Here is a 12,295-nt window from a genome sequence, read left to right on the forward strand (position 1 = left end):
CCCTACCATTTACCATGTATGTCCTATTTTGATTAGTCCTTCCAAGATATAGTACCTCACATTTATCAGCATTAAACTCCATTGCCATCTTTCAGCCTACTCTTCTAAGTGGTCTAAATCTCTGCAAGCTTTGAAAACCTACTTCATTACACACAACTCCACCTATCTTAGTATCATCTGCATCTTTACTAATCCAATTTACAACCCCATCATCCAGATCATTAATATAGATGACAAACAACATTGGACCCAGTACAGATCCCTGAGGCACACCACTAGACACCATCCTCCAATCTGACACAGTTATCCACCACTGGCGTCTCCCATCCAGCCAGTGCTGAATCCATTTTGCTACTTCCATATTAATGCCTAATGATTGAACCTTCCTAACTAACCTTCCATGTGGAACCTTGTCAAAGGCCTTACTGAAGCCCATACAGACAACATCCACCGCTTTACCCTCGTCAACTTTCCTAGTAACCTCATCAAAAAATTCAATAAGATTTGTCAAACATGACCTTCCATGCACAAATCCATGTTGATTGTTCCTAATCAGACCCTGTCTATCCAGATAATTATATATACCATCTCTAAGAATACTTTCCATCAATTTACCCACCACTGACGTCAAACTCACAGGCCATTAATTGCTAGGTTTACTCTTAGAACCCTTTTTAAACAATGGAACAACACTGGCATACGTCATGAAATTTGTCATAAAACTATAAATTACAATTGTACATATATTAAATAAGCAGTGCAAAATGAGAACAATAAAAGTACTGAGGTAGTGTTCATGGGTTCATTGTCCGTTCAGAAATGTGATGGCAGGAAGCTGTTCCTGAAATGTTGAGTGTGTGACCTCAGGCTCCTGTACCTCCTCCCTGATGGTAGCAATGAGAAGAGGGCATGTCCTGGGTAATCAGGGTCCTTAATGATGGATGCCATCATTACCTTTTGAAAATATCCTTGATGCTGGGAGTCTAGTGCCCATGATCGAGCAAACTGAGTTTGCTACTTTCTGTAGCTTTTTCCAATCCTGTGCAGTTGCTCCTCATACCAGATTGTGACGAAACAGGTTAGAATGCTCTCCACAGCAGAAATTCACTATAACCACTCATATCTTCCATGTAATTGCATCAATATGTTGGGTCCAGTGTAGATCTTCAGAGATGTTGGAGACGTTGACTCCCATCAACTTGAAACAGCTCACCCTTTCCACTGCTGATCCCTCGATGAAGACTGGAGCGTGTTCCCTCAACTTCCTCTTCTTGCAGTCCGCAATCAATTCCTTTGTCTTACTGACTTTAAGTGCAAGGTAGTTGTCTCTCCACTACTCAACCAGCTGATCTGCCTCACTCCTGTATGCCTCCTCACCATCATCTGAGATTCTGCCAAGTTGTATCATTGGCATATTTATAGGTGGTGTTTGCGCTGTGCCAAGCCACACAGTCATGGGTGTAGAGAGTAGAGCAATGAGCTAAGCACGTATCCTTGACGTCCGCTCGTGGTGATTGCTGCTGAGGAGGAGATATCACTTCCTATCCACACTGACTGTAGTCTCCTGGTGAGGAAGTCAAAGGATTCAGTTGTAGAGGGAAGTACAGAGGCCCACGTTTCGCAGCTTGTTGATTAGTACTAAGGGTACGATGGTGCTGAATGCTGAGCTGTAATCAATGAACAAGCCTATTGCTGTTGTCCACGTGGTCCAAGGCATTGAGATTGTATCCACTGTAGACTTACTATGAGGATAGGCAAATTGCAGCAGGTCAAAGTCCTTGCTTAGTCAGGAGTTGATTCTGGCCATGACCAGCTTCTCAAAGCACTTCATCACTGCAGATGTGAGTGCAATTGGGCGGCAGTCATTGAGGTAGCTCATCCTGCTCTTCTTGGGCACTGGGACGATTGGTGCCCTTTTGAAGCAGGTGGGAACTTCCAACTGCAGCAATGAGGGATTGAAAATGTCCTTGAACATTCCCACCAATTGGTTGGCACGGGTTTTCAGAGTCTTACCAGGTACATCATCGAGGCCTGATGCCTTGCAAGGATTCGCCCATTTGATGTTCTGTTGTTGGCTTCTGAGACAGCTTGGTCATCAGATTTTTCTAATCCTAATATGTTTTTATGTGACGCTGGGTCAAGTTCTATCTATGAACACTGGCATGAGCATTTTAGAATGTCTTAGATGAGGGTTTTAATTCAACAGGCTTCATTTTGGACGCTGACTCGTGGTAAAGTAAGATAAGGCAAGATCTTTAATTTCTTCTGTAGTAAGGGTAGCTACATGATCCTCTTGCAGAATGCGGGAGATTGGGGAAGATTCCAGTGTCCCTGGTGACTACACAGGTGTGAAGTATGTTCCACTGCAGCTCAAGACTGACCGTATCAAGTGGCCAGGCATTCGGACTCACTCAGGAGCACCCATGATGCTGGAAGCATCTTTATGAGGAGCTTCAGTGAGGTGATTATGCCAAAGGCTCAAGCAGCAGGTAGGTGGGTGATCGCCGAGAAAGGCAGAAGGGGTAGATAGGGAGTGAGGATTTCCCCATGGCCGTTCCCCTTAGTAACAGGTATAGCATTTGGCTGGTGAGGGGCAATAGCATTTTAGAGGAGTACTGTTAGCAGCCAGGTTTGGGGCACAGTGACTGGCTCTGATGCACAGCACAGGGAGGGTGGGGTCAGAGAAAGTTGCAACGAAAGGAGACCTGATCCTCAAGGGAATGGACAGGGGATCCAGTGTCTACGAGCGAGGCTTCAAAGCGGTGTGTTTTCTCCTGGGTGCCAGGGTCGAGGAGGTCGCAGCAGTTGCAGAGTATTCTCAGTGGGGTGAGTGAGGAGGCAGAGGCTGTTGTATAGACAGAAGAAGGGATGAAGTTCTGCAGAGCGAGTGTAGGGGCTTAGGTAGAAGTTAAACAGCAGGGCCTCCAGGGAGGTAACCTCTGCATTTCTCCTGGTGCCATGAACTAGCGAGAGTAGGAACGTGAGTACAGGCAGATAAATGGATGGCTAAAGAGCTGGTGCAGGGGGGGAAGATTCAGGTTCTTGGACCATTGGGATCTCTTCTGAGGCAGAGACGACCTGAAAAAAGAGATGGTTCCACCTGAAGATAAAAATCCTGGATTTTCTGTATCTGCTCAGGAGGGTTAAACTAACCTGGTAGGGAAGTGAGATCCAAAGTAGTCCTGTACCAGATAAGAAAGTTGAAGCACAGAAAGAAGTTAAAACCTCCAAGTCCAGTGGGTAGTACAGGCAGGAACAGGACTGGGAGTGAGGTAGGTCTGGTAGGGTAAGTTGAATTTACCTAAATGCTAGTAGCCAGACAGGTAAGACAGATGAACCAAGGGCATGGATAGATACATGATATTGTGATATTATAGCCATTTCAGAAACATGGATGAGAGATGGGCAGGACCAGCAGCTTAATATACCAGGGTAGAGATGCTACTATTGCAATAGGAGTGGAGATAAGAGAGGAGGTGGGGGTGTTGCTATGTGGATTAACATTAGTATCATGACGGCACTTAAAGAGGATATTCCTAGGCTGTATGGGAAGAATGCAGAAAAGATAGAAGGGGGTGATAACGTTGATACAATTGTACAATTGCTGCCTCCCCAGTAAGCAGCTAGAATTAAAGGAACAGATATGTTGGGAACATCTCATATTGGTGTGGATAGGATTGTAACAGCAGGTGATTTTAATTTCCCTAATATTGACTAGGAATGTCATAGTCCTGAAGATTTAGCTGGGAGAGAATTTGTTAAGTGCACTCAGCAATGCTTTCTCAAGCAGTAAATAGATGGCTGTACTGGAGTGAGGATAACAGTTGACCTCCTTCGACGAAATTAGGCTGGGCAGGTGGCTGATGTATTAGTCTGGGAGCACTTTGGAGCCAGTGCCCAGACTTCAAAAATGTAAAATAGCTTGGAAAAAATTGGAACTAGTCCATAAGTTAAAGTTATAAATTGTAGCATTGGACAGAAACTTGCAAAGGTTGATTGGTAGGGGCTGTTGGCAGGTAAAGGGATGTCTGGTAAGTGGGAGGCTTTTAAAACTGAGATAGTGAAATCTCTTTAGAGTCATAGATCACTACAGCATAGAAACGGACCTTTCAGCTAATCTAGTCCGTGCCAAACTGTCATTCTGCCTAATCCCATCAATTTACACCTAGACCATAGCTTTCCATACCCCTCCCATACACTTATTTACCCGGACATCTCCTAAACATTGAAATCAAATCCATATCCACCACTTCTTCGGGCAGCTTATTCCACACTCACACAACCCTCTGAGTGAAGAAGTTTCTCAATAGTTTCCCCTTCAATACTTCTCCTCTCACCCTTAACCCATGACTTCTAGTTCATAGAAACATAGAAACATAGAAAATAGGTGCAGGAGTAGGCCATTCGGCCCTTCGAGCCTGCACCGCCATTTATGATCATGGCTGATCATCCAACTCAGAACCCCGCCCCAGCCTTCCCTCCATACCCCCTGATCCCCGTAGCCACAAGGGCCATATCTAACTCCCTCTTAAATATAGCCAATGAACTGGCCTCAACTGTTTCCTGTGGCAGAGAATTCCACAGATTCACCACTCTCTGTGTGAAGAAGTTTCTCCTCATCTCGGTCCTAAAAGGCTTCCCCTTTATCCTCAAACTGTGACCCCTTGGTCTGGACTTCCCCAACATCGGGAACAATCTTCCTGCATCTAGCCTGTCCAATCCCTTTAGGATTTTATACGTTTCAATCAGATCCCCCCTCAATCTTCTAAATTCCAACGAGTACAAGCTCAGTTCATCCAGTCTTTCTTCATATGAAAGTCCTGCCATCCCAGGAATCAATCTGGTGAACCTTCTTTGTACTCCCTCTATGGCAAGGATGTCTTTCCTCAGATTAGGGGACCAAAACTGCACACAATACTCCAGGTGTGGTCTCACCAAGGCCTTGTACAACTGCAGTAGTACCTCCCTGCTCCTGTACTCGAATCCTCTCGCTATAAATGCCAGCATACCATTCGCCTTTTTCACCGCCTGCTGTACCTGCATGCCCACTTTCAATGACTGGTGTATAATGACACCCAGGTCTCGTTGCACCTCCCCTTTTCCTAATTGGCCACCATTCAGATAATAATTTGTTTTCCTATTTTTGCCACCAAAGTGGATAACTTCACATTTATCCACATTAAATTCCATCTGCCATGAATTTGCCCACTCACCCAACCTATCCAAGTCACTCTGCATCCTCTTAGCATCCTCCTCACAGCTAACACTGCCACCCAGCTTCATGTCATCCGCAAACTTGGAGATGCTGCATTTAATTCCCTCATCCAAGTTATTAATATATATTGTAAACAACTGGGGTCCCAGCACTGAGCCTTGCGGTACCCCATTAGTCACCGCCTGCCATTCTGAAAAGGTCCCGTTTATTCCCACTCTTTGCTTTCTGTCTGCTAACCAATTCTCCATCCACATCAATACCATACCCCCAATACCGTGTGCTTTAAGTTTGCACACTAATCTCCTGTGTGGGACCTTGTCAAAAGCCTTTTGAAAATCCAAATATACCACATCCACTGGTTCTCCCCTATCCACTCTACTAGTTACATCTTAAAAAAATTCTATGAGATTCGTCAGACATGATTTTCCTTTCACAAATCCATGCTGACTTTGTCCAATGATTTCACCGCTTTCAAATGTGCTGTTATCACATCTTTGATAACTGACTCCAGCAGCTTCCCCACCACCGACGTTAGGCTAACCGGTCTATAATTCCCCAGTTTCTCTCTCCCTCCTTTTTTAAAAAGTGGGGTTACATTAGCCACCCTCCAATCCTCAGGAACTAGTCCAGAATCTAACGAGTTTTGAAAAAATTATCACTAATGCATCCACTATTTCTTGGGCTACTTCCTTAAGCACTCTAGGATGCAGACCATCTGGCCCTGGGGATTTATCTGCCTTCAATCCCTTCAATTTACCCAACACCACTTCCCTACTAACATGTATTTCACTCAGTTCCTCCATCTCACTGGACCCTCTGTCCCCTACTATTTCTGGAAGATTATTTATGTCCTCCTTAGTGAAGACAGAACCAAAGTAATTATTCAATTGGTCTGCCATGTCCCTGCTCCCCATAATCAATTCACCTGTTTCTGTCTGTAGGGGACCTACATTTGTCTTTACCAGTCTTTTCCTTTTTACATATCTATAAAAGCTTTTACAGTCAGTTTTTATGTTCCCTGCCAGTTTTCTCTCATAATCTTTTTTCCCCTTCCTAATTAAGCCCTTTGTCCTCCTCTGCTGAACTCTGAATTTCTCCCAGTCCTCAGGTGAGCCACTTTTTCTGGCTAATTTGTATGCTTCTTCTTTGGAATTGCTAATATCTCTAATTTCTCTTGTCAGCCACGGGTGCACTACCTTCCTTGATTTATTCTTTTGCCAAACTGGGATGAACAATTGTTGTAGTTCATCCATGCAACCTTTAAATGCTTGCCATTGCATATCCACCGTCAATCCTTTAAGTGTCATTTGCCAGTCTATCTTAGCTAATTCACGTCTCATACCTTCAAAGTTACCCCTCTTTAAGTTCAGAACCTTTGTTTCTGAATTAACTATGTCACTCTCCATCTTAATGAAGAATTCCACCATATTATGGTCACTCTTACCCAAGGGGCCTCTCACGACAAGATTGCTAATTAACCCTTCCTCATTGCTCAAAACCCAGTCCAGAATAGCCTGCTCTCTAGTTGGTTCCTCGACATGTTGGTTCAAATAACCCTCCCGCATACATTCCAAGAAATCCTCTTCCTCAGCACCTTTACCAATTTGGTTCTAGTCCAACTCAAACTCAGTAGAAAAAGCATGCTTGTATTAACCCTATCTATACCCTCTATAATTTTGTATGCCTCCATAAAATCTCCCCGCATTCTCCTACACTTTATGACTCTATTCCCTAATCTATTCAACCTTTTCAGGTCTTCATGTCCCTGCAACATCTTTGTAAACTTTCTCTGTATGCTTTCAATCTTATTGATACATTTCCTGCAGAAAGGTGGCCAGAACTGCACATAACATACCAAATTTGATCTCACCGTCTAATACAACTTCAACATAACATCCCAACTCTTGTACACTATACTCTGATTTATGAAGGCCAATATGCCAAAAGCTCTCTTTATAACCTTATCTGCCTGTGACACCACTTTCAAGGAATTATGGACCTGTATTCTCAGGTCTCTGTATGTTCTACCACACTTCTCAGTGCCCTACCATTAACTGTGTAAGACCTACCCTGATTTGGCCTTCCAAAGTACAACACCTCTCTGCATTAAATTCCATCTGCCATTTTTCAGCCCAGTTCTTCAATTGGTTCAGATTATGCTGCAAAATTTGATAGCCTTCCTTACTGTCCACTACACCCCTAATCCTAATTTCATCCACAGATTTGCTGATCCAGTTCACCACATTATCATCCAGATCATTAATGTAAATGTCAAACAACAATGGAACCAGCACCAATCCCTGCGGCACATCACTGGTTATAGGCCTCCAGTTAGAGAGGCAACCATCCACTACCAGTTTCTGGTCTCTCCTGCGAATGGTTAATTCAATTTACTAGCTCACAAAGAATGGCAAGCAATTGGATCGTCTTGACTAGCCTCCCATGTGGAACTTTGTCAAAGGCCTTGCTAAAGTTCATACAGACAATGTCCACTGACTTCCCTTCATCACCTTTCATAGAAACATAGAAAATAGGTGCAGGAGTAGGCCATTCGGCCCTTCGAGCCTGCACCGCCATTTATTATGATTATGGCTGATCATCCAACTCAGAACCCTGCACCAGCCTTCCCTCCATACCCCCTGATCCCCGTAGCCACAAGGGCCATATCTAACTCCCGCTTAAATATAGCCAATGAACTGGCCTCAACTGTTTCCTGTGGCAGAGAATTCCACAGATTCACCACTCTGTGTGTGAAGAAGTTTTTCCTAATCTCGGTCCTAAAAGGCTTCCCCTTTATCCTCAACCTGTGATCCCTCATTCTGGTCTTCCCCAACATCGGGAACAATCTTCCTGCATCTAGCCTGTCCAATCCCTTTAGGATTTTATACGTTTCAATCAGATCCCCCCTCAATCTTCTAAATTCCAACGAGTACAAGCCCAGTTCATCCAGTCTTTCTTCATATGAAAGTCCTGCCATCCCAGGAATCAATCTGGTGAACCTTCTTTCCTGGTAACTTCCTCGTAAAACTCTTTAAGATTTGTTAGACATGACCTTCTATACACAAAAAAATATTGACTATCCCTAGTTAGGTCCTATGTATCCAAATACTTCTATATTCTATCATTTACAATACCATCCAGTAATCTACCCACAACTGATGTCAGGCTCAAACACGAGGAAATCTGCAGATGCTGGAAATTCAAGCAACACACACAAAATGCTGGTGGAACACAGCAGGCCAGACAGCATCCATAGGAAGAAGCACAGTCAAGGTTTTGGGCCAAGACCCTTCATCAGGACTAACTGAAAGAAGAGATGGTAAGAGATTTGAAAGTGGGAGTGGGAGGGGGTGATCTGAAGTGATAGGAGAAGACAGGAGGGGGAGGGATAGAGCTAAGAGCTGGAAAGTTGAATTGGCAAAAGAGACACAAGGCTGGAGAAGGGAGAGGATCATGGGACAGGAGGCCAAGGGAGAAAGAAAGGGGGAGGGGAGCTCCAGAGGAAGATGGAGAGCAGGCGAGTAATTGTGAGAGGGAGAGAGAGAGAAAAATAAGGGGAAAAACAAAGAAACAAATAAATAAGGGATGGGGTAAGAACAGGAGGAGGGGCATTAACAGAAGTTAGAGAAGTCAATGTTCATGCCATCAGGTTGGAGGCTACCCAGATACTGAACACCTATGCTTTGTCCGCCAGAGAAAGCAGGATCTCCTAGTGGCCACACATTTTAATTCCACTTCCGATTCCCATTCTGATATGTCTACCCATGGCCTCCTCTACTATCAATGATGAAGCCACACTCAGGTTGGAGGAACAACACCTTATATTCCGTGTGGGATATTTCCACGCAATTTGCCTCAATACAGCAAATGCTTCCTCCTCTATAATCTGTATATGCTCCATAACCTCACCGCTGTTTTCCTTCAGCTCTAAAGACTCTGTGTCCATCTCCCAAGTAAATAGAGATGCAAAACATTAATTTAAGATCTCCCCCATCTTTTTCAGCTGTGTGTGTAGATGACCACACTAATCTTCAAGTGGACCAATTTTGTCCCCTGCTTTCTTTTTGCTCTTAATATAGTTGCAGAAGCCCTTGGGATTCTCCTTCACCTTGACTGCCAGAGCAACCTCATGCCTTCTTCTAGCCCTCCTGCTTTCTCTCTTACATCTATTACACTCCTAAGCACCTCATTTGTTCCTGCCCGCCTCTGCACGTCCTCCTTCTTCTTAACCGGGGCTTCAATATGCCTCAAAGATCAAAGTTTCCTAAACCTGTTAGCCTTCTCTTTTATTCTAACAGGAACAAACAAATTCTCTGCTCACAAACTTCACCTTTGAAGGCTTCCCACTTACCAATCACACCTTTGCCAGAAAACACCCTTTCCCAATCCATCCTGGCCAGATCCTTTCTGATGCTATCTAATTTAGAATCCCAACCTAAGAACCAGTCATATCCTTCTCCATAATTATCTTGAAACTAATGGAGTTATGACCACGAGATCCAAAGTGTTCCCACTTCTGTGAGTGTTCTCCTCCTCACACTTCTTCACCTGCCCTGTCTCGTTCCTTAATAGGAGATTCAATATCACACTCTCTAGTTGGGACCTCTGTTTATTGTTTAAAGAAACTTTCCTGAATGTATTTGACAAACATGTTCAAAACCAACATATTTCTTTTAGAGTGGATAAATTGGGGAACCCTGGCTGATGAGGTATATTAAGGATGTGGTCAGGAAAAAGGATGAATCATATATCAGATATAACCACTTAGATCAAGTAAGTTCCCTGAAGGGGATGTAATTGTATACTTAAAAAGGACATCAGGAGACAAAAAAGGAATATGCGATATCCTTAACAGGTAAAGACAGAGGATCCTAAAAGAGTCTACATGCATATAAAGACAAAAGAGTAAATTAGAAGAAAGTTGATCTTCTTAAGGATCAGTGTGGTTGTCTATTTGTGGAGCCATTGGAGATGTACAAGGTGATAAATGTGTATTTCCAGTCCATTTATAATGGAGGTGATCATGGAAGCTAGGGAATTCAAGGAATAGAACGGTGATGTCCAAAAACATATTTATATTATGAAGAAGGAAGCGGGGCAAATAAATCAGTGATTCCTTGGGAGAAATCTGATGCCTATTGAACCAAGTGGCTTCTTTCCCACCTCAGGTGACCTGCTGTTAAAATCTTAGAACACAGGAATAGGCATTCCTGTCACTGAGTCGAGCTGAACACCATACCAAATTAAATCATTGCTGCCTGCACTTGATCTATATCCCTTCAATGATCTACAAACGTTTGTAAATGCCTTTTAAACACCACCATGGTATCTGCTTCCAGCACTACCCTTGGCGGCCTCTTCCAGACACTTCCCACGTGTAAACAAAAACTTCCTGCACATCTCCTTTAAACTTTTCCCTTTCCACCTTAAAGGTCCTCTGACATTTGACATTTCTACCCTGGGGATAATATCGTGACGGTGTTCCCAATCTGTTCCTCTCAGGAACTTGTAAACTTCTATCGGATCTCCCCTCAGCCTCCGACATTTGAAGAAAACATCCTAAGTCTGTGCAAACTCCCCTTATAGCACATACTCTCTTATCTAGGCAGCATCCTAGTAAACTTCTTCTGTACTCTTTCGAAAATCTCCATCCCTTCCTGTAACTCACTCACATCTTTGTTAGTGCTTGACATTTCTAAACCACCTCTATGCAGTCTCCCTCTTCCACCCCAATTAAAGTTTGTTATGCCCTAACTCGACAAATCCCACTCACCTAGTACCCCCTCAACTACACTGATTCACTGGTCAGCAACACGTCGATCTGAAAATTGTTCTTAAACACCTCTGAAGTCCCCAACTTGGCAACTAACCCCGCCAACATCCTTTTCCTGTACCTTGCCCTCGTTTTCCATGATGTGACTCCAACTGCCTGTGGCTTAGACAATGACATTGCTCCTTAAATCTCTCCCCCCCCCATTAAAATGCTGCCTAAACTCTCTAAAGTCACATCTACCCTTGCCGCCAATCCGACTCACAATTTCCTCTCCTGAAACGCTTTGCACCGTGTTTCTACGTTAAAAGAGATGTACCAATGCAAGATGTTGTTATTGTCATGGTTGCACTTTATACAGTTTTCAAACAAAAACAGTAGCCTAGTTATTTAAAAAAAGGACAAGAGGGTTAGAAGAAAGTAATTAGTAAGAATTCGCTCACAAACAAGAGTGTGTGTTAGTAAGAATTCACGACCCTTCTTAAATAGAGAAGTCTCACGAAACAGTTAAATTGCCGAGTGTAGTCGAGAACTAAGGCACAACACAAGACTTGATGCCTCAATTAAACTTTTACACTAGTTATTTTAAAGTTTGTCAACTCACCGAAGAGCCTGCCCAGAAGGGACACGAGTTCCTGACATTGGGGGATTCGGTGAGGGACAGAGCCCCGAAGCTGAGCGAGACGACGGAAAAGCCCAAGGCGATCTGCAGCAGTCCCAGGGCGAAGAGGGAGCGGCCGTAGAGCGGGCTGGATACCGCCTGGCGCCCGGGGTTGCTCCCAGGATTCTGGGGCAGCGTTCCCGGAGCCCAACGACCTCGGCAGCGCAGTGAGGGATCTCCGCCGGCTGCACCAGCAACCACGGGGCAAGAACTGGGCAAGACTACCGGCAGTGACATCCAGCAGCAGAGGACGGGCAGCAAGGAGAGGGAGAGAGGTCCCAAGTCTCTGCAGTCACACACAACCCCAGCACGGCGCTAGTCCAGAAGTTCTTTCACAACGCCTTGTTGAAAACTCACCGCCCTCCTTCTCCACCCTACACGCTTCCAGGAGCAGGAGGAGGAAGGGGGTGGGATCAAAACCTTTCCTAAAACTCTCCCTTCCACACGTCCCTGAAGTGACTCAGTAGAGGAGTTTTAAAATAACTGCCGGCGAGATAGGGATTGCGTTACCAGATCTGGCAGGGGCACTCAAATCACTTGCGTTCTGGAGAAAGATCCAACTAGTCCGGAAAGGTACTAGAGGTGCTGAGATGGAAACCCGTCAATACAAAAAAAGTTTGTTAATGAGTGACAGAACTGCGAAACAGGC

The 12,295-nt window shown here is 44.3% G+C and overlaps 1 protein-coding gene across 3 annotated transcripts in view; it reads right to left on the reverse strand.

The window, feature by feature from the left end:
* fam189a2 (family with sequence similarity 189 member A2) overlaps nt 1-12,295 on the reverse strand; it is a 108,691-nt gene extending 96,396 nt beyond the window's left edge. The window contains exon 1 of one of the 3 annotated variants that reach the window (XM_063049067.1): nt 11,590-12,295. In XM_063049067.1, coding sequence (XP_062905137.1) covers nt 11,590-11,883 — 294 coding nt within the window. In that variant the 5' untranslated portion in view covers nt 11,884-12,295. The remainder of the gene's footprint in view (nt 1-11,589) is intronic. The other 2 variants (XM_063049068.1, XM_063049066.1) reach the window with 2 other exon arrangements.

This window comes from Mobula hypostoma, chromosome 5, assembly GCF_963921235.1.
Source record: "Mobula hypostoma chromosome 5, sMobHyp1.1, whole genome shotgun sequence".
Taxonomy (NCBI): Eukaryota; Metazoa; Chordata; class Chondrichthyes; order Myliobatiformes; family Myliobatidae; genus Mobula; species Mobula hypostoma.